At 42.6% G+C, this 22,862-nt stretch overlaps 1 protein-coding gene across 1 annotated transcript in view; it reads left to right on the top strand.

Annotated features, from left to right (window-relative positions):
- The window catches only part of LOC121288880 (neurogenic locus notch homolog protein 2-like), a 163,299-nt gene that overhangs the window by 15,381 nt on the left and 125,056 nt on the right, over nt 1–22,862 (top strand). The window contains exon 2 of the mRNA XM_041207686.1: nt 9,920–10,001. Within this exon, the coding sequence (XP_041063620.1) occupies nt 9,920–10,001 (82 nt within the window). The remainder of the gene's footprint in view (nt 1–9,919; nt 10,002–22,862) is intronic.

Genomic DNA, 22,862 nt, shown 5'->3' with positions numbered 1-22,862 from the left:
AGGGACCTTTCCAGAATCTAGGGAATTTTGGAAGATCACCACCAATGCATCTACTCCCTGCAGCCGCGTCTTTTAAGACAGTAGGATGAAAACCATCAGGTCCAAGAGACTTATCAGACTTTAGTTCTAACAGTTTTCCCACTACTTTTTCCTTAATATTTGTGATTGTTTAAGTTCTTCCCTCTTAACTCTCGATTTTTCAATTATCCTTGGGGTGTTTTTTCTGTCTCCTACACTGAAAACAGACACAAAATACCTGTTCAACATGTCTGCAATTTCCTTGTTTCCCATAATTAGTTCTCCATTCTCACCCTTTAAAGGACCAACACTCCATTTAGTTACTCTTTGCCTTTTTTAATACTTGTAGAAACTCTTACTGTCTGTTTTTGTATTTCTAGTTAGCTTACTCGCTAGCTAACTCTAATTTCTTGCTCCTTACTATTTTTTTTAGGACATCACCAGATTGTACCCAAGGTTGTTCTGAGCAATTTTGATTCATTTAATGACTTGCTCGTGGTCCTGTCTGCACCACCTTTGACCATGCATAGTTTAGATCTTCTAGCAGAAGATTCATAATTGCACCACATTTAGGTTTTTGTGTACTTTTGGCCGCAGATAGTGGTTAAGTTGTATCATTCTTTTCAAGAAAGACCTGCTTTGAGTAGCTGGTTCCAAGTCACTTATCTGTTGCTGGTTACTGTGTTCGTTGCACATCGTAATGCCTTGAGATGTAATTGGTTTCATCAGTTTAATGTTTGTTAACTGCTTGGCGAAGGTGGGCATTTGTTGATCTGTGTACTCACCTCCTCATTTGTGTGGCATGTTTGTGCATCAGCCATCCGGTTATTGAGAAGCTTGTTATAGTTTGACATATGGAGGAGAATAATGAAGGTTGATGCTAAATAAAGTGGTAGGTAGGAAGTAGTTTTTACAATTAAAGCCAATTCCAGTCTCCCTCAACTATAGTATACCTGTGTTCCTGCAATTGTTTGTGTAGGCCGCGTTATCCAGAATTCTGAAATATTCATGTAGAGTTTTATTCCTGGAGATTGAATGGGTGGATAGATTCTTGGTTTAGAGTATAATATGTGACACCTATGGAAGAAATGTGCGCGCTGACTTGAATTTCACTTTTGCATTTGTGTTCGTTGTCTAATTTCTCACTGAATAAAACTTTACACCGCCCAGTAATGCATCACCAGATCATGATCAGATGTGGAAACCCCGATTGATTTATCACCTGTATCCCCATGCTCTCAGGAGTTAGTCACTGGGTAATTTGAAACACCCCAGCAACTTTCCTAGTTGAGATTAGCTAATTCAGCATGTACTAGGCATAAAAGCTTGGCCTAAATAGCCAAGTAGTTATGGTACTGGGTTTGTAACCCCAAGATCAAGAGTTCAAATCTCACAATGGCAAACTATGAAACAGTGTAATTTCATCTGAAAACAGATGGAAACGGGTTTGTACTCGAAAGAGTTACTAGGCATAAAACCTTATGGACTATCTGGCCCACTGCCATGTCAGATGCTGCTTTGTCCCTTGATGCTACCATGCTACCTTATATCTTTTTCTAGATACTATCACGTGATCTTCCCCTTCATTAAGCATATTCAGTCGTGCTGCCTCTAGTAGCACCAGCCTTGACTTCCTTTCTAAGGTCATGAATGACTGCATGTACAATGATTGTGGTGCTATGCCCCAGGCTTTAACTCAAAATTTGACACTGTGCATGCTGTTGCTTATAAGATTGCTTTTGAGGTTGTAGTTGGGCTGCAACTTTATTGTGAGGGGCAATGTATTTTCAAAGTTTAAAAAAAAAATAAAGTTAATCTTTTTATACAAACAAGGTTAGTAGAATGTTTACCAAAGGGATTAAACTCTGTTTCTCCCTGGAAAATGTGAGGATTTGTTAAGGAGACTACAAGGATTGAAATGCAGTAGAAAAGTGTTGAAACAGCAACTGACAGTTGGAGATCCCTGCTGTCAGGCATAGCTCTTTTCTGCTGTGAGTCAGAAAGTTGTGGACACAAGTTCTAGTACAGAGACAAAAGCACATAGTGTGTTCCTGCTTTTTTGTCATTATTGGTGAAGTGCTAGGACCTAATTCCTATGAATACATATCCTGGGGTGCCCCATGCATTGCTACACTGCAATCATGTGCCGAGTAACAATATTTCAGTCCACCAGCCGCATGGAGAGTTGAAAGAAACATGCTTACCGAAGCTCCAGCATTTTGAGTCTAAAGTGTGTTTATTTCTAACTTATGGGAACCAGAAGACATAACAATTCCATAATACTGAGGGAACGCTGCACTGTCGGAGACTTTTTTGGACGAATCATTAAACCTGAGCAATGTCTGCTCCTCAGGTGGACCTGAAAGTTCCCAGTACGCTCTTCAAAGAGTGGGGGAAGTTTCCCTGGCCAATAATTACCTCTAAACCAACATCACTAAAACAGATCATCCGCTCAATTATCACGTTGCTGTTTGGGAGCTTGCTTTGTGAAATTTGGCTGCCTTGCTTTCTATGTTATAACAGTGACTCCATTTCAAAAGCACCTCATGAACTGTAAAGTGCTTCATGAGGTCCTGAGGTCGTAAAGGCCGTATAAATGCAAACCTGTCTTTTTGCTGCGTTACAAGATCTTCATGGTCAACCAAAGCTGGAAAGCAGATGTAGATTAATTTTCTTAATTATTTTTGAACTGATTAAGAAGTAATGGTCCAAAATAAGCCAGGCAGCTAGTGTTCACATTTAACCTGCCCTGTTCACAAGGAAGCAAACTGCAGATGTCTGAACCTGGGCACTTGCAAATTGTGACTTTGAAATTAAGCAACATTTTCAGCTGCTGTATCTTCCCTAAAGTGATGAGTACAGAAGACAAAATCAGGCCAGTGAGCATCCGTGATCAAAAAACTGGAGCCTTCTCAACCTGTGGCAGCAGTGTTCATATTAACCATGAGAAGCTTCGTTGCCTCCAGAAATGTTGGTTAAAACTACTATAGTTTATAGCATAGGTGTACCAGACTTGGGTCCACAGACTGTGTCTGGCCCAATATGCCCTTCATTTTTAACTCATGGGTTGCGCCTGAGGATAAATCCCAAATCAAAACGCTGAAGTTTGTTTTCTTCAGGGGCTTAGAATGTATTGATTGATTCATACTTTATATGTAGCCCACAAAGCTTCTGAGTACACACCTTAGGAGTCCATAAAGACTAATGACTGGAGATAGGAGTTCAAATCCTATTGTAGTAGCTTGGGAAGTCTCATAGCATCAGGTTGAGCATTGGTAAGGAAACTATTGGCTGATTGCGACTGCCCTCCCTTGGCTTATGAATCCATACTTCTGTGTTCAACGTTACTAACAGTAGCTCAGTAGCATCAGTGCTTTCCGAGCTGGCTGAGCTCCGAAGGACATATCTGCCAGGCAAGGCCTGTGGCAGGTGGTGAGAAAACAAAGAGAGAAAAACCTACATGACCTTATCCTCTCCAGTTTACCTATCGCAGATTCATCTGACCATGACAGTATTAGTAGAAGTGATCATTGCACAGTTCTTGTGGAAACCAAGTCTCAGCATTCACAGAGGATGCCCTCTATCGTGTGTGGCACTACCACCATATAGCAACTGAAAACTTGGCACCCTTGAGGCACTGTGGGCTATCAGCAGCAGAATTGTACCCTGATGCTATCTGTAAGCTCATGGTCCAGCATTTCCCTCATTCAACCATTACCATCATGCCAAGAAGAACTAATCCTAGTTAAATGAAGAGTGCAGGAAAGAATGCCAGGAGCAGCATCAAGCAAACCTAAAGATGAAGTGCCAATATAATGAAGCTACAACATAGAACAACATGTTGTAGACAGCCAGGTGATCCCACAACCAATGGATCATCTCAAAGCTCTGCAGTCTTGCCACATTCAGTCATGAATGATGGTGACAAATAAATAGCTAACTAGAAGAAGAAGCTACATGAATACCCCTGTCATCAATGATGGCAGAACTCAGCACATGAGTGCAGAAGACAAAGCTGAGGCATTTGGAACCATCTTCAGCCAGAAGTACCAAGTGAATGATCCATCCCAGACTCCTCCTCAGGTCACCTCCACCTCCAGAAGCCAAAGTTCAGCCAATTCAATTCACTATGTTATATCAAGAAAGAGTGCAATGAGTGCAGCAAAGGCTATGAGCCCTGACGGCATCTTGACTGTAGTGTTAAAGACTTGTGCTCCACAACTAGCTGCACCCTTAACCAAGCTGTTTCAGTACAAAAGCAACATTGACATCTACTTGACAAAATGGAAAATTACCCAGGTATGTCCCCTCTAGAAGGTCTTGTGGGGCAGTGGTAGCATCCCTACTTCTAGGCCTGAAACTCTGGTTTCAAGTCCCACTTCAGGATGGCTAAACAGGTTGATTATCAGCCTGTAAATCCTTTCAATACTCCTGATGGCAGCTGGTAAGAGTGGGAGAGTTTCCTGGTCAGCATTACTGCAGAAGGCAATGGCAAACTACTGCAGTACTTTGCCAAGCATAATCATGGACCAATCCAGTGAAAGTCCATTGTCACTACTGCCCTTTTAGGATATGCTAGTTGAAGAAGGAGGAGGGTGCCTTGTCCAAAGAAAGTAAGAGAAATCCAGTCTAGCCAATTACTTGCCCCAGCAGCCTACTCTCAATTAGCAGCAAAGTGGTTGAAAGTGTCGTCAACAGCTCACCATTAACCTGCCTGCTGACACTCAGTTTGGCTTCTGTTCGGACCACTTGACTCCTGACCTCATTACAGCTATGGTCCATACAGAGCTGAACTCCAGAGACGAGGCGAGAGTGACTGTCCTTCACATCAAGGCAGCATCGAATATGGCATCAAAGGGCACTAACAAAATTTAAGTCCGTGGCATTGAGGGGATAGATTGGAGCCATAAGTTGTGATTTGTTGTTGAGTTGCAGGTTGTGGTTGTTGAAGACCATTCATCTCAGCCCCAAGTCACTGCTGCAGGAGTTCGTCAGGGCAGTGTCCTAGGCCCAAATATCTTCAGCCTCGTCAATGATTTTTGGTCCTTCATAAGGCCAGAAGAGGGATGTTTGCTGATGATTGAAGAGATTCATCCTCAACTCCTCAGTTACTGAAGCAGTCTGTGCCCGCAAGCAGCAGGATTTGGATGAAATTCAGACTGAACTGATGTGTAGTGTAAATGTTGCTTGATATTTAAGTGCAAGGCAGTGTTTACCTCCAGCGAGAGAGAGAGAGTCTAACCATTTCCCCTTGGCCTTCAAAGGCATTGTCATCATCAAATCCCCCACCATCAATATCCTGGGGGTTACCATTGACCAGAAACTGAACTGGGCTAGCCATATAAATACCGTGGCTGCAAGAACAGGTCAGAGACCGGGAATTCTGAGGCGAATAACTCACCTCCTGGCTCCCCAAAGCCTGTCCATCATCTGCAAGATACAAGGCAAGAATTTGATGGAATATTCTTGCCCAGATGAGTGCAGCTGCAACAACAAAGAAACTTGACACCATCCAGGATAAAGCAACCCTGCTTTATTGGCACCTATCCATCACCTTTAACATTCACTCCCTCTGCCACTGGTGCATCATCTACAAGAAGAATTTCAGCAACTTGTCAAGGCTTCTTTGACGGCACCTTCCACTCCTGTGACTCCACTTAGAAGGACAAGGGCAGCAGATGCATGGGAACATCACCAGCTGCACGTTCCCCTCCAAGTCGCTGTTCCTTCACTGTCAGAGTCAAAATTCTGGAACTCCCTTCCTAACAGCATGGGACTTAGGAGCAAGAGTCGGCCATTTAGTAACATTTTGATAACATCATAGCTGATCTGATTGTGGTCTCAGCTCACTTTTTCCTGTCTGCACCCCCATAACCCCTGACTCCCTTGTCCATCAAAAAACTATCTAAATTAGCCTTGAATAAATTCAGTGACCAGCATCCACTGCGCCACTGAAGGTGGACCTTCACCACATGGACTGCAGTGGTTCAAGAAGGCTACTCATCACTAATTTCTCAAGGGAAGTTAGGGACAGGCAAAAAATGCAGCTCTAGTCAGCAACGCTCATCCCGTGGAAGAGTTTTTAAAAAAAGGAATGAAGGGGTCCTGAAAGTTGCTAGGCTGGCTGTTGGAATCAGCTTGCTTCTTGGTGATTCAAGATGTGGTTCATGATCGAAACCTTGTCACTTGCACTTCAGTGAAAAACTACTGGTAAGAAGAATATTCACTCTTTATTTAAAAATGAGTCCTGTGGCACTATACCCCCGATTGTTTTCTTTTGTTTTCCCAGCTGGATCTAAGCAATTAAGTTGTGGGGGTGGAGGGTTTGGAATTTGAAGCAAATCGGGAGACAGTGGGATGCAGCAAGCCCCTGATGCCAGACATTTGTTTGCAGCATGAAAGTTCTGGCACTCGGAGCGGAATTTTAATAAGAGATATCCGGCCCCGGATGGTAGGCTTTTGTAGATTCTGTATTCTCAGTGTGACGGCGAGGATGAGATGGTCAGGAAAACTGCAACAAAACAGCCACTCTTAAGATTGATCTGTTGTGAGCAGCGGTAATAATAAAAAAAAACTAACCGGAACATGCATTTATGTAATGGAGCACAATGCAGCTCCACAGAAGGCTGTGCAGTCTGCCAGAGGCTTCAGGGCTGAAAACTGTCTGTGGAGAGCTGTGAAAACTGTTTCCTCCATTTTCCCCTCCACAGCCCCCTGCCATAGCTCCTATCTGCTTTGGAAAGGCAGCGGTCTTCCACTTGGTGCTGAACCTTGAAAACCTCAGATAACGTCAACAACATGAACCCAGAGTGTCAACATCAAGCTGGTTGTAACTATACCCCTGCACACTGACCGAAATGGTGTTTGTTCACAAAGTCAATAAACGGATGTTCTTTGCGTTCGTACTATGGGTTGGCGGGGGCGGGAGGAAGAGATTGTGAAAATCTGCTCTATCTGGGTGACCTAATATTAACTATTTTTGTGCCTTTGGTGATTTTCGGCAGGATTCCAATTCCACGGGCACAGGCAGTTGTCCATTGAGTCACTCGAGCCACCATCTTTGTGCCTTAACAGAGATATAGTGATGAACTGTTAGGTCGGGAGCTGGCTGATGGAGACCTTTCTGTCTGTGTAACTGGATCTTCAGCCATGGCCAAGATGTTGAATGGGGATGTAGCCCTATTTTCCCCTTCCCTCTTCCTGTTTTCCAGCAAGTGAATTTCATTCAAGCTGAAGTATTCCAAGGGCAAGCAAAGAAACTGCATGAAAACATGGGAAATGAGGAAAAGAAAAGGCCATTCAACTTGTACCACACATTTGTGATACCGTGTGCATTACAATACATGGACTCCCCATACCACCTTCAGAAATTATCCAGTTTTTAAAAAAATGCTTTATGTGGTTCACTTGCCTATTTATCACTTGATAACTGCAGTGATGATTAAAATGAGAATTTCCAAGGTATGGCAACGTTGCAGGCATAGACCTGCATCCCATCATATTGCGTAGCACAAAAATAAGTGAATAACACTAATGTGGGGCGGTTCTGTAGTTCTGGGCACTATTTTGTACCAGAATAAGTGTCATGCAATGTGATGGTGAAGCATTACCTAGCTCTCTTTGTAGGAGAGAGAGGGGAGAAGTGTGTGTGTGTGTGTGTTTATCTGTGCAGCAGATAAAATTGCAGATCGTTGTCTTTCTGTTGTCCAGATTGTAAGCATTGAGAATTCCTGCAGTGATTTGTCGAGTATGTGTTGACATTTCCAGCCAGTTCCCCTGGATACAGCTAGGGAGACAAATGGGTTTGTGGAGTAGTGGGAGGCGAGCTGAGTATTGAACAAGACTTCATCTGTCCAGCAATGCATGTGCAATCTTCCTAAGAGCAGCTTAGCATTATACAATTGGGCAGCATATTAGATTTCCTGTCTACTCCCATTCTGCATCTTAAAAAGAAAGTCCTGTATTTCAAATCTGTTCATTTGAAATTCTAATGAGTAAGAGTAAATGTTAAAATAGACCGTTCATGCCTTTCTAACACACGTTTCAGTAACCTGGCCTGCTTGGTTGAAGCACAGTAACCATGATGAAAATCAGATACCGGTCCGACAAGAAATAGTGAAATGAAACTAGCATTTAAAAATAACTAGGCTCACTTCATTATGATCTACAATCTGTGACCCTTTATTGGATGGTAAATTTCCTGTCGCATTGAGTTTTTTATTTTGCTACTTTTGTATATTCTAACCCCTCCTCCACCCCCATTTTGACTCATCTTTTCTCTTTTCTCCTGTACCACAATAAGAAGGGTCAAAAAGGCAGTTGCACCCTAGCCTCTGGCATTATTGCTTCATAATAAGCTTGGAACTGTGTGTGATTGGCACTGGGTGGTTTATCATCTCATTGTTCTCTTTTCATGGATAGGGAAGCAAATAACTGTCCTGTCTCTTCCTCCTCCTGCCCCTTTCTGCATTAACTGGTCTGTGGCAATACAGTTCACCTCAGTAGAGTCTGGCTTAAGGATTGAAAACTTGGCCAAGCCTAGCGCTTTTGCTGCAAGGTATGTGTGTCTCGCTGACTAGGTCAGAATTTATTGACTGGGAGGGGAATTTGTGGATAGTGATATTCCCATAAATCTGCTGTCCTTGTCCTTCTAGGTTGTAGACATCACCGGTTTGGAAGGTGATGTCGAAGGAACCTTGGTGAGTTGTTGCAGTGCACACTGCTGCCACTGTACATCGGTGGTGGAGGGCGTGAATGTTTGTGGATGGGGTGCCGATCAAGCAGGCTGCTTTGATCTGGATGGTGTCAAGCTTCTTGAGTGTTGTTGGAGCTGTATTGATCCAGGCAAATGGATAGAGTTCCAAAACATTCCTGTCTTGTGTCTTGTGGATGGTGGACAGGCTTAGGGGAGTCAGGAGGTGAGTTACTCTCTAGAATTCCCAGCCTATTGCTACTGGATGTCAATTGTAATGTACTATTCTAGAAAAGAAAACATCAATTATTCGGACAGCATTCGTTTTGAGCCTTCCATGATGTTGCTGAACTGCCCTAAATGTTAACATTTTTGTTCATCAACAAGAAAAGAACTCTGGCTCTGTTAGGTGAGAAGCTGCCAGAAATGAAGGAATCCAGTCTTTCACTGTATCGAGGTTTAATGTAGACGCTTCTTCGCAAAAAATACTTTTCTAATTTTGTGCAATTTAATTTGACTCTGCTGAATCCTGAATCCTAACATGCACCTCATTTCCCCAGTTGTCATCCCTTTTGCTCGCTGATCCACATTGGCTTCTGATCTAACAGTAGCTTTGTATTTTAAATTTTTGTCCTTGTTTTCAAATCCCTCCACCTCCCAATCTCTGTAAACTCTTCCAACCTTCTCTTTGTTCCCCCCATTCTCGCCTCTTACTCATCTCTGGTTCCACCATAGGCAGCTGAAGACACAGATGCCAAGGTTCTGAAATTCTCTTACTAAACCTTTTTGCCTCTCTCACTCCTCCTTTTAAGATGCTTCTTAAAGGCAACCTCTTTGACCAAGTTTTTGGGCTCCTATCGTATATCCTTGTGTAGCTTAGTGTCAGTTTTGTAGGATAATGTTCCTGTGAAGCATCTTGGGGCTGTTTTACCATGTTAAAGGCGTTATATTAATGGAAGCGATTACTGTTGAGAGAACAGATAATTAATGTTCCCACATTTCTCTTTCTAGAACCCAGTTCAAAGGATCATATGAATTTCTGACTAATCTCTTACATATAAGTACTAGAAATAGACAATGTTGCAATTTAAAGGTGTATGTTAAAAATTGACTTTCTTCTGGTAAGAGAGGAAGAATTGGCAATAGTTAGATGTAATTTGAAAAATGCTGTCTTTGCACTTGTTTAACAGAGGTTTTCTCTTCTCTTAGCATTACAGTGCCGTGACTCCTTTCAGCCATGTGCTAATGGAGGAAAATGTATAATGCATCAGAATGGTACAGGCGAATGCATGTAAGTAGATGCTCTATCCATACTTCATTGCTGATTGCACATTTGCTATGTGCTTTGTTGTTTTTGAGTTGCCACAGAATGGTTGAAGAGGGAGGCAGTTTGGGTCGCCCTCGTGCTGAAGTGCATTTAATGATCTGAGTCGACTTTCCGCTCCGGTTGAAGGGAGGGGACTTCAGAATAATTTTGCCTTTCCTTTGTATGTTATTGAACTGCAATTTATAGCTAAACTGGAAGAATACGTTTGTGACTTAGATCTGTGCCAGTGTGGTCCAAGTTTGTAAGACTGGCTTTGGGGAAAAGTTTGGTTCCTCGCCTGGCTGAGATAGCAAATGCAACCATGCAGGTGTAGGGAATTTGCAGGAGTGCATCTTTTCAGATCTAAAATTCTGCTGCCTGTATCCTAACTCGCATCATACCATTCATCAGTCACCCTTGTGCTCACTGACTGACCTACATGGCTCTTGAAAGTCTGCATCTTAGCATTTTTATTCTCCATAGCTTTGCCCCAACCTACCTCCATAATCTGCTCCAGCCATAAAGTCGTTTGAGATCTCTGCGTTCCTCTGACTTGGCCCATTTCCTACGGCCCACTGGTTCAGACCTCTAGGTTCTGGAATTTCCTCTGCCAAACCTATCTGCCTCTACAACTTTCTCCTTTTTAAGACACCTTAAAAGCTACCTCGTTGACCAAACCTTTGGCCACCTGCCCTGATATCTCCTCATATGACTTACTATAAATGTGTGTCCCTGGTGACGTTTCTGTAGATTTAAAGGCAGTACATAAATTCAAGTTACTGTTGTTGGAATTTCCTTTTGAAGTTATGTTACATTTTAATCTTCAAGTCCTTGATTCATGTACCCATCATCCAGGTGAAATGTGGCAAAGAAACTACAGCATAAAGCATTACTTTGCATCAGATTTTCAATCCATGTAGTCATCATGCATTTATGATGGTGTTTATTGCCCTCAGGATGTGCCTAAACACTCTATGCCTAGTGAATTAAGTTTTGGGGTGTATCCACTGTTAGTGGGTGAACACAGTCAGTTGGTGCACAGCAAGTTCTGACAGCAAGTAAGGTGAATGAACAGTTCTGATTAGATTACTGAATCCTATTATACTTGGTCCAGAATGTCAGCTGGCAGCCCGGCACAAGCAAAGAAAGGAGAACGCATTGGTGAGGCATGCTTTTGCACAGAGCGAACACCTAGGAATTGTGCTAATGTTTGTAGAGCTGAGAACTGCATTCGTCCCATAGGTAATGGATACTCCCTGAGATACATACAAGGGTTGCATTGTTTCTGAGGGAGGGATAGATTGAATAGCAGAGCTGAGCAGGGCTTGAGAGATTTTATGTTTGAGCAAACGACTTGGTGCTTTGGTGCCCATTTTGTAATTTGTAGTTATGCGAGATGGTTGCGTAAGTTGACCTGGATTTATCTCCTTTCTGCTTCGACTGCCAATTAGAGTAGGATTTTGTTCAATGTCTCAACAGATTTGCTGCTGTAGTGCATTAGGTGTAAGCAGAACAGTTGACTGATTTTTAATTTGTGCTTTAAATAACAGTCCTCCCGCCCAATGTTACTAAATGTTGACACATCTGCATATCCTAGCAGGTTTACTGAATAATACTCAGGAATGAAGTTCTTTGTGTCGGTTTTGGCTCAGTGGGTAGCACTCTTGTTTCTGAGCCAAGAGGTTGAGAGTTCAAGTCCCAAACCAGAGGTTAGAAAATCTAGGCTCACGCTCCAGTGCAGTGCTAAGTGTGCTGCATTATTGATCGTTTGGTTGAGATGTTAAAGTGAGGCCCTGTCTTTGCTTGCAGGTGGATATATAAGATCATTGGGCCACTCTCTCAAGGCTTTCAGCCATAGTGCACCAAGGGGCTGGAAACTGGGTAAAACTGGTTTTAAACTGAATCTTATTTGTAGTTGTACATGTTGTAACATACTGTATTGGAAGAAACTGATTTGGTTTGCACCTTATGTAATGTCAACTTGAATGGCCCATGTAACATGCCTTTATACATTTTATGAATAACATATTTTTGGGGGAATATATGGGGGTATAAGATCCAGTGGCGCTATTTTGAAGAAGAGCAGGGGAGTTCTCCCCAGAGTCACAACCAATATTTATCCCTCAACCAGCATCATTAAAAACAGATTGTCTGGTCATTATCACATTGGTGTATGTGGGAACTTGCTGTACGTTGATCAGCTGCTGCACTTCCTACATTACAGCAGTGATTCTGCTTCACTGGCTGTAAAGTACTCTAGGACATCCTGAGGTCATGAAAAGTGATGTCAACATGCAAGTCTTTTTTTATGAATAATTTTCACTTCTACTCGAGAGCAATTCCCTCAAAGAGAAAGAACTTGTCAAGTGCTTTACAAGCAATGAAGTACTTTTGAAAGGTAATGAAGGAAATGCGGCAGCTAATTTGCAAACAGTGAAGTCCCACAAACAGTCGTATGAGTAATGGCCAGATCACCTGTTGTTCAGTAATGTTGGTTGGCGGATAAATATTGGATAAGACATTGGGGTGAGCGCCCCAGCTTCTTTTCGAAATAGGACTCTTTTCCATCCTAGTGTAGTCGGGACTCGAGACTAAATTAGAATTTTGATAAGTGCAAACCCACTTGCCGCTTAAACAATTTTACGAAGCAGCCCCTTAGTGGTTTGTAGTGCAGTTGGCCTGTGCATGGAAGCGACACTGAGCCAAACAAACCAACACTGCCATAAGGTTTGGACCCCCTATGTTGTGTGCTGACTCAACCAATCAAGACCAGTGCATTTGATCAGAGTATGGCAGGTTGGCTCAGACCATCTGGGTTAGGGAGTGGGCCAAATAGAAACTACCAGCATTTCCCTTATTATCCAGTGAATCTTGTGGGATGGTGCATTGTGCCTGGATGGGTTGTGGGGTTGGGTGCATGTGGCGGGCACAGTTACGTTCTTGGTCATTGCGCACACTTCAGTCACCATGGTAGCCCTTCAAGTCTTGATGTTCGGGCTCTCACATGAAGATGACCACCTTGAGTAAGATGCTTACTTGGACCCATAGAACTGTATCCCAGTATGAGAGAAAGGGAGAAAATTGTAGGCCGTTAAAGTCATATGATATTGAGCATTTTGTAGGCGATACATTAAAAAAAAATGAGGGGGTAACTCTGTTGTGAAACTAGAATTGAATGAATACCTCTGAGGAGTTGCTGTAGAGGATGAAGGTTGTTTGGCCAACTTGGTTGGGAAACCTTAGACCATTCAATATGTTCTTTCTTGAATGCACAATGTCAAGATGTCTTTGTATTGAGACTATATTGCACATCAGAATCAGCATATTCATCCATGTAAACATGTATCATGGACGATGAGGAGAAAATGGACTTGTCAGTGGGTGTTAGTGGGTGTGAAGTAGGAGGAATTAGTAGAAGGAAGCTTAAAATTGCAGTCCTGTTCGATCGCAAAAACATGGTTGAGAAAAAGGAGGACAAACAGTCAAAGTTAATTGCTGGTAAATTATCTCGAATGATACAACAGCTCTTGCCGGTCGGTGTGTTTGATTTCTGCTCCAATCTGGTGGTTTTGAAAGGTCATGCATCTCGAAAGATTTGACGTTGATTTAAGTGGACTGTTGGCAACCTTCCTATTGACACAGCAGGCTGGAATGTTGTGCAGCAGACAAACCTCTGTCGCTAAATATTTACTCTTCCAGTGTTAACATCTCTAGTAGCGCTTGTTTTTCTTCTCTTCATCCTTTTTTTATGATTTGTTTTCCTCCCACCTCTCTCAACTTCTCTTTTGTGCCCTAGAATACCCTCTGGATCCCCAAGCCTTTCATGGCCCTGGTTAGTATTAGGATGAGCAAGAGAGAGGTGCTTTCATACTCTCTTGGCAAGTGTGCCACCTCTGCTTGACTTTGTGAGATGAGGAAATTGCTGTATGGAGACTGGCAACCAGTTCCCTATCCGTCTCTGCGGCCAGACTGTGTTTGCACTCGGACTGGAAGCAGATTCATTTAACCTCGTCTTGCCCCTGCCCTGCTTTTTATTTTCCTTTGCCCTTTTTCTCTCTTCCTTCCCTAAATGTGCTGATTCACATGCCTTCCAGTACTTGGCCCAAGCACATGTTACCAGACTTTTTGAACATGAGAACATCATTGCTGGGCCTGAGCCTATTTCTGAATCCCATGCATTGGAGAATTCTGGAGTCATCAATGGATAGTACTCAGGTTGGTATCCGCTTTTCCCCCCATCACCAATCACCCTTGAGACAACTCGAGTCAATTGTAGTGATTCCACCACTTGATCAATTAACATAAAAAATGATGAAGCCTTGAATTCAAGTAGCTTAGCATCAAACTTCACAGTGCCATATCATTTCCTTTTGAGGAAGGAAGGAGCCACTGTGTTTCATCTTGATTTGTGGATCTGGTTCCAATCTTCATGGAAATTCCTCAGTTGTCTGTCTTGAGTCCAGTTTCTGTTTAAGAAATGCTCCATTCCCTCTAGTGGGTTAGGGGTGTGTGTTAATGCACGTGCATACGCACAATGTGTCAAGGCGGATTAGAGTGGGGCTTCCCCTGGCTTTTTAAATTGTATTTTTTTTTTTGTTTACTCTTGGACCCCCATGGTCTTTTAATAAAAACTGCTATCCTGTTGGCAGGCTTCCACTTTCAAGTGCTTTGTGAAATGGTGTCTTAGCAAATATTTTTAGGTATTAGGTTGTGAAAAGATCTGCTACATTGGCTGTGACACTGCGTGATCTTTGAAATTTGCAGTCTGTAATTTGGAAAGTAGCCGAGGATGCCTGGAGTGATAGGGGCTGCTTTTGTTCTTCAAGAAGTAAGATCTGCTGCCACGGAAACGCTTGTTGTGGGAGTGGTGGTGTTTTTACATTTGTTTCAGTTTTTATTAAATGCAGGATTTATTGAGTTAGGAGACCAAAAAAAAAAGACGGTGCACATTACTAATAACAGAAAAAGAACAATGTATGTGGTGCTTTTTGGAGGGGTGGGTGGGGGGGAAGAATTATGGGAGCTGGCCCACCTGGTTGTTTGAATGGGGCCTGAGGTTGATGAGGATTATGGTAGTAAAGGTCCCAGCTGTTCTGCCTGGGTATCTTTTTCCTCTGTTAAACAGTGAAAAGATTTATTGTGTTTCACGTGGATTTTAGCCCTGCCACTGATGGGATATCATGCATAGGTATGCAGTGGGCAGTGGTGCTGTCTTCTGAGGTTTCCAGAACCGTCTGAGGAAGGCAACAATGCCACAGCAGCCAGTCCATATACTACCCCTGGCGGAGGATGTGGTTCAGTCATGGGGTTTTGTTATCCATCTCTGGCTTCTAAAATATCATGGAGGGTCTACGCTGGTGATCGATGGCACTGCAAATGATAACTTCCATCAACTGCAGATCTCCACGTGTGTAGTTCTTTGACTATTGCTTCAGCGTTGTGGAATTCACTTGGTGCTATAAAGTGGGCAGTGTTCCATAACACTGGGAGCCTCGAGTAATAACAATATACATGGCACCATATTTTGAAATGTCTTTAAGCACTTTGTGCAGTGAAGTGTCTGTTGTGCTGGCAAACACTGGCCAGCAAATGCAACAAATGGCATGAAGGTGAATGATGGGTTAATGTCTTTCTGGTAGCGTTGGCTAAAAAAGGAATGTTGGCAGGAACAGTAGGAGAATCCCCCGCTCTTCTTCAAATCATGGGTGAGATCTTTAACATCCGTCAGGGCCTGGAGACAGAACTCTGTTTAACATCTCATCTGAAGGACTTGAAGTGGCTTGTGGCACAAAATCCATCATGAGAAGTTTGAGACAGCAAAAGCAACTAATTGGCTTGGGATCTAATTGAAATGTAAAAGTGAAATTTAGAAGAGAGTTTTTGAGATGTGTCTGATTTTGAGTTGCAATGGTCATTAACTGAAAGTAAAGTGCTCCAGAACCGATCAATGAAACCAGATTCTTGAGAGGCTGTTGAGCTGCTTGACAATATAGGCTTGTCATTGAATGTAGGAGGTCTGGCAAATGTGCATTTGATTAAATGCGTGCTTTGCACACTTGTTTTTGAAAGTGGGGAAAATGTTTTGATTTAGGACAGTGATCTCAGTCAAATGATGTAATCAAAAACTCCACTTGCTTGATAGTTCTGTACATTCCATGAGCTTTAGAACAACTCAAACCAATATCCTGGCAGGGGGAAGTTGGGGGGTTGCAGGGGCACTATAGATTCACCCACAGCTGCTGAAGCCCATCTTTTCAACAGTTCAAGACTCCACCCATACATTTCTCCCCATATGATGCCTAACCGTCACCTAATTGCTGGTTGACCAAGTAATTCCTCATTCTTTAGGTTCCCCTTCTCTCCAGTTTGAAAACATCACTCACTGTTTTATTTGCAACCCTTTGAGCAATTACATTTTTCAAATATGTGGTGTGTCATGACAGTGAAGTATGAAGGTTTTCTGGCTCCTGCCATTGAGAATTTGCGCTGGACTATTTTTAGAATTCAAAGATCTTCAGTAAAAAAAATAACTGAAACATATCCTTATTTGACTTGAGACTGTGAACAGGAAAGTGGAGTTGAGACCACAACCAGACCAGCCATGATCTTATCAGATGGCAGGCAGGCTCAAAGGATCAAATGGCCTACTCTTGCTCTTTTGCTCCTAAGCCCTATGTTCCTCTGTGAACTGGAACATTATTCAGAAGCAGAAATAACCATTGATACATGATATTTGTGTCCTCTCTCATTGGGGGAAATCAATGCAAATGCCTGTGACTGAAAAACCACCCCTAGTGGAAAGTGAATTTTTTATGACGTGGACATAACTGGGTTTGCTTGATTTACCTATCATGGTTCACTGGGTCACTAGCACACATTGTAATTTTGCATTTGAACTGAGACAGTGTGCCCAGTTGTGATGTTCTGGGCTTTGTGGTGTTTGAGATAGGTTTGATGGACTAACATGTCCTCCTATTGTTTTTGTATACTCGTATCACTCTGAATAAATTTCTGACCAGTATGTCTGTTTTTAAACTGTTTCCTGTCAGCTTAAGTAGATATCCTATTGTCACTCCTCTCTTAATTTGAAGCCGTATTTTGGGTTTACCTTGCCCATACCATTTTTGTATTTGTTGTGCTTCTCTTGGCCATGACTATCTTTCTACACTGTTCAGGTCAAATTTTTCCAGTCTTTCCTTATGGCATTTGTCCTCTTACATTCAGCACCAGGCCTGTTTCTCTTCTTTGTAACCCCATCCAGTTCACGCCTGCTTGTTCTTTTTGTGTGCTAGAATTGAACTCGATACTCTGAACAGAGTCTGACCAGTGCATTGCAGACCACCAGCATAATTCTTGGAGACTTATCCTCTGCTGTTTTGACCACAAATCCTAGTATTTTAGCTGTATTTTTAATTGTTCTGCCATGTTGCCTGGATTTGTAAAGAGGGTCACTTCCAGACACAGCCCTCCTCTGCCAATTCAATGCCATTAATTTCATTCTTGTTTTTGTGTGCATTCATTCTCTGCCATGCAGTGCATTCATCAGTTTTGCATTTCATCTGACCCACTTTGCTCACTTATGTAGATTATTCTATTAAAGCTTTCTGCTTTTTTATTTTGTTCTGTTATTTTCACTGGATCGCCAGTTTGCAAGGTGCTGCTGATGCCCATAGGACTTTGCTGTACCCCAATATGTGTTGTGCATTCAGAATTGGAGTAAAGAAAACTAACCTCTAATATGATCTCTTGCACATATATTGTTTCATGAAGTGTCATTGTGGTTTGTGCTGAGGCTCCTGTGTTCAGAGCACCTCCAGGCTAAAGTTGGCTTGTCAAGCATTTAATCCAATCTCTGCCGGATACAATCAGATATGAAACAGAAACATCTCTTACTTCATGATGTGAAAGAGTTGTACTGCTGTGTTTGCACTACAATCTTTGTGCTTCCTCCTGTGAGATATTCCTGCTGCTTTGTTTGGAGATGAGGGTAACATCGAATAGAGTTGTTGTGTTTGTGTCTTGTTTTCAAAGAATCCCTTGGAGTTCACTGCGACTGCTGCCCTTTAATCAGGACCAGGGGGTTTCCGCAGACTGTGTACGGGTTAGGCTGTTGCCAGAAGAAAAGGCATGCACGACCTTGCTGCCGCACTCATAATTGGCATCTTGTCGGTCGAGCTGAAACGTATGGTTCAAACCAGTCTCCTGCTGCCACATTACCATTAGAAGCAAAACACCAGAGTGGTGTTTCCAGAGTTTCAGGGAGGTGTAATATAAGATAATGTTGAAGTGTCATACTGACTCGAAACGTTAGCCGTGTTCCTCTTCGCAGATGCTGTCAGACCTACTGAGTTTTTCCAGGTATTTTTGTTTTTGTTTGAGATTTCCAGCATCTGCAATGTTTTGCTTTTATCATAAGATAATTATGTTGAGCAGAATTTAGTTACTTGTAATTCTACACATTTAAAATTTTAAGGCAAGTCATCAAAAAAGAAAAACACATTCATATTCTTTTTTCCATGAACCATCAGAATACTGTGGACTGTTGTTAGAATTAATACTCCAGGTACTGAATCCTTCTTCCTCAAACTGCCCATATAGCCATGATAACACATGATGTGTGCATCTGCAAGTGTCAGAATCTAGTATGCCATTGTCTGGAGGGAATGAGTTTAGTCAACTTTGTGGAACTGGTTATTCAGAGTACAACTTATCAAAGAAGAGTCAGGTGGGAAGGGGTGGGGGCGAATAACAAAGGAAGTTACCAGTTCATAGTGTAGTGTTAAAGGCAATGGCAGAGCTGCCAGTTTTATGGAGAGAGGCTTGTGCCCCTAGGTCATCCTTCCCAGTGCAGGGAGAACACTGTTTTCTTTGATAGGATAAAGTGGGGTAAAGATGCACAGGAGGCTGGATTTGGGAATGGAGAGTTTGGGCAAGGGGAAGGTTGCAGTGTCAGTTGAGTTTAGAGAAATGGAAGACAGAGGCCAGGGATGGATTTGGACACAAGGTTAAGATTTCTAAATTGGAGGTCAGTAAGGGAATGGTGATGGAAGTAATAGATTAGGTGTGGAATGGGAAGTGGCACTAACATTTTGAATGATTTCCAGGAGTCAAGTGACAAGGCATTGATGATTTTTTTCATGATAGATGGGTTTGAGTTTGGGACTGGGCTGATGTTGCCGAGGTGTTGGGGAGGATATAGGTCAGAATTTCCCCTTATGATCAGGATGCCATGGTTGTAAACAGTCCTGTTCAGCCCGAAACTGGCTCGGGTGGGAGGGAGGTGGATTTGGTGAGGGTTCAGAGCTTTGTATTGGAACTAAATATAACCACTTCAGTCTGCCCTACGTTTTGTTGGAGCAAGTTGTACCACATGCAAGACTGGGTGAAGGACAAAGCAGTCTGACTGCACAGATACAATGGAGCAGTGGAGTGGAATAGTGAAAAGCTGGGTGCCATCCTCTGACATTGTCGATGATGTCATCAAGGGACACATTGAGGAAGAGCAACAGACCAAGGGTAGGTCTTTCAGTGGACTCTTGATGTGGCATTGTAGGGGGTGAGGAGAGAAGTCATTTCTGGAGATGCTCTGCCTGCGCTCAGATAGGTGAGCAAAGCCAGTGAGGCTTGCAATTGTTCAGCAAATGTAAGTTTGAAGAAACTGCCTTTTTAAATCAAAAAAGGGAGGGATTGGTAGGAGGAAGATTTGACTTCTGGTGTGCTCTGCTGGATTCTTTTTATTGAAGCTGGCTGTATGAGCAATGAAAACCTTAAATGTGACTGAAGTAGAGCAGAAACTCAGCTGAGGGTACTCAAAATGAACCTTTCAGTGTTGAATAGTTGGAAACTTTCCTCTGGTAACTTTTGGTTTGGATTTGACTCTGTCCTACAATATTACTATTCAGTTCCCTTCTTGCATTGTTGGCATTTTGTGATTTCCAGTAGAAAATGTACATTGCTCATGAGGAAGGCCTTTCAAAAGTTGAAGTCCCCCTGTTGGGGTGGAAAGGTAGGATTTGTGCACTTGTTGCAGTTAGCCCTGATGGCTATTGCTGAGCAATTTTGCCTGTTCTCCCTTCAAGTGTTCTGCTCAATGATGTTACAGTTCCACTGATTCCATCAACCCTAGTGGGGCTCATTTGTGTGTGCCTGGAGTGAATGGCAAGGGGTTTATGCAATTATGGAGGGTATCTGAGCTAGACCCAGTCTTGTCCTCATCACAATGACCTGGAATAAGAACTCAGACTAATTTGCTTCTTCGTTTCAATTCCAATTCCAAGGTTCGAGGACCAATTGTACTATCCTGACCTCAAGCAGAGTGACAATAAAGTAACTTAACATAGACGACATGGAACCTCAGCCTCTGTTTCAGTAGCGTTTGGGGACTGAGCCACTGGATAGCAGCAGAATTGAAGATGGATGACCTGGCTATTTGACTATTGGACGTACACAAGAATCTTTATTCCTCCCCTCGTATTCTAACTTTGTGAAATTCTCATCCGGCTACATCCTGAATTCCCTGAAAGACACTGACTGTTGCCCCATCGGGCATACTAGCCTAGACGTTTATCAAACTGTGCATGAGGAAGAGGTTTTTTTTACAACCTATGGTCCTACTATGCTGCTGCAATTTTAAAATGACATTCACAATTTACTTTATTGAAGCCTTGAAATGCTATATTTACCTTTCTGAGGTTACTTCTTAACTCTTTCCTTTCCCATGGTCTAGAGCCATTGTTGCTTATTGTGTAAGATAGCATTCTTTGCCTGTTTTCTTTCATATTGAGAAACCCAAGACCTGGGGGAGATCATAGCACTTTGTGCAGGGCCCAGTTAAGGTTGGGGAAAAAAGTAGAAATGATGAAGGGATAAATTGGAAAGCCATGAGTAGGTAATGTCAAGCTTTGGTTTTTAATGGCTGGAATTTGCAGAAAGAAGGCAGGATTCAGGGAGTTCAATTGTGCCATTGTTGTGAGATGCTGGGATATAATGAGAGAGTCAAGATATCAAAGTTGACTTTGTTATGACCGGTCCCTGGGTGAGGTCCTCCCAATTTGTTATGATCCCGGAAGAGATACCCTAAATTGTTAACAAAATTGGGGCCCCATTCAGGAAGTTATGTTCCCAGGTGAGAAGCAATGAGTTGGCTCTCCTTCTTTATTCAACCCCTTCGGTCAGTCGCAACAAGGTTCATTTAAAAGGAATCCCTTCCATCATTCTGAAATGTTCCCTGGGTACGGTTTGATTTTGGTCCATTTAAGTGTGTATGTATGTGTCACATTTCTGGTGACAGTGAAACCATTTTCAAGGGCCCATTCCAATATGTGCTTTGCAGAATCAGGCCATTGGCTGGTCCCTGTTCACATGACTCATTTGGTCTTGGGTATCATCTTCAGGGCGGATTCCTCCTTCCATTCTCACATCAGTTTTTCACTGACTCCAAATGGCTTCACTGCAGCATAGTTATTTGATGAGTTAGCAAATGTTATGACTTTTAGATTGAAACCAGCTTTATACTTCATTTATTTTGTTGGAAGACTCATTTCTCTTCGTTGTTTACTATGGTGGGGGTTCTGTCTGTGTGGGCACATCTTAAACTCCCACACATGTTCGTAACACAGCCCATATCGATCCTTTGTGCTCAGTTATACAGTAAATAAAACATGCATGTGTGGGGCAAAAATGTGAGGTTGCTGACTAATGGGAGTATAGGCTTTGAAAAGGGGGGTTGACTTATATGCTGGGTATATGCAAAAACATGATTTTTGGGGCTGGAAAAATTGAGTCATCTTATATGCTGGGTTGACATGTACACAACGATTTTTGGTATCTCGTTGGAGGAACTAGCTGGGAGGAGATGCCAAGGACCACAGTACAAAGGGAGCTCGGACCACTCAACTGCCTAGTGTAGTTTCCTCACACTTTAGTTCATTATAGTCTGGTCCGTGAAGTTGTCTTAATGATTTCTGGATTGGGTGGTACGTTTTCTGCATTTGGGGAAAGCGATTAAAAGATAACAAAAGGTATTGATGGTGACACCAGTGTCATCAAGCCTATGCAGTTGTTTCCAAAAGTCCTGAAGCGACCGCAGTTAGTGTTTCTCTCTCTCTCTCTCTCCTCTCTCTCTCTCTCCCTCTCCCTCTCCCCCCCACCACCCCCCCCCCAAACCTTTTGTAAACTTGAATGAAATCTTTGAGATGCTTTTAAAATACTGAGTGTTGCTTCTTCCCCAGATTTAATTCTGGGAAATTCTGAGGAATTGCTGTTAATTTTTTGCACTGATTTGTTGACACCTTTTGTTGAATCTGACCCCTTGTCTTGTTTATTGATTAGCTGTTGCTGCCTCACTGCCTCCGGCACCATCTTGCATGCAAACTTCATAATTGGGAAATATTGTAGGAAAGAAAATTTACATTTGTGTCGTCTTTAAAGATGTTGTAAATACGAATTTTAGTTGGCAAATTGACAAAATGATGTACTGCTAAGCGTCGTGAAGGTGGAAGGCCCCATGTTTGATTCATGATCCATGCAGCTGGAGATAAACCTGCCTGAGCAGTGGAAGATGGGGAGAAAAATGCCAGCTAGACTCTTTATTCCTGACGGGAAGAATAAATGAGTTTGTGTAAATAGACTGCTGAAACGTCGATGATGTAGAATAGTCACTTCCCTTCCCTTCCTTGACCTCTGTCTCAATTTCTGGTAATAGACTGTCCAACAATATTCATTACAAGCCTATCAACTCCCATAGCTGCCTCGACTACAGCTCTTCACACCCCGCTTCCTGTAGGGACTCCAACCCATTCTCTCAGTTTCTTTGACTCTGTTGCATCCATTCTGATGATGCTGCTT

Source organism: Carcharodon carcharias, chromosome 16 (assembly GCF_017639515.1).
Source record: "Carcharodon carcharias isolate sCarCar2 chromosome 16, sCarCar2.pri, whole genome shotgun sequence".
Classification (NCBI taxonomy): Eukaryota; Metazoa; Chordata; class Chondrichthyes; order Lamniformes; family Lamnidae; genus Carcharodon; species Carcharodon carcharias.
The sequence above is the reverse complement of the archived record's forward strand: the minus strand, read 5'-3'. Positions and strand labels throughout refer to the sequence as shown.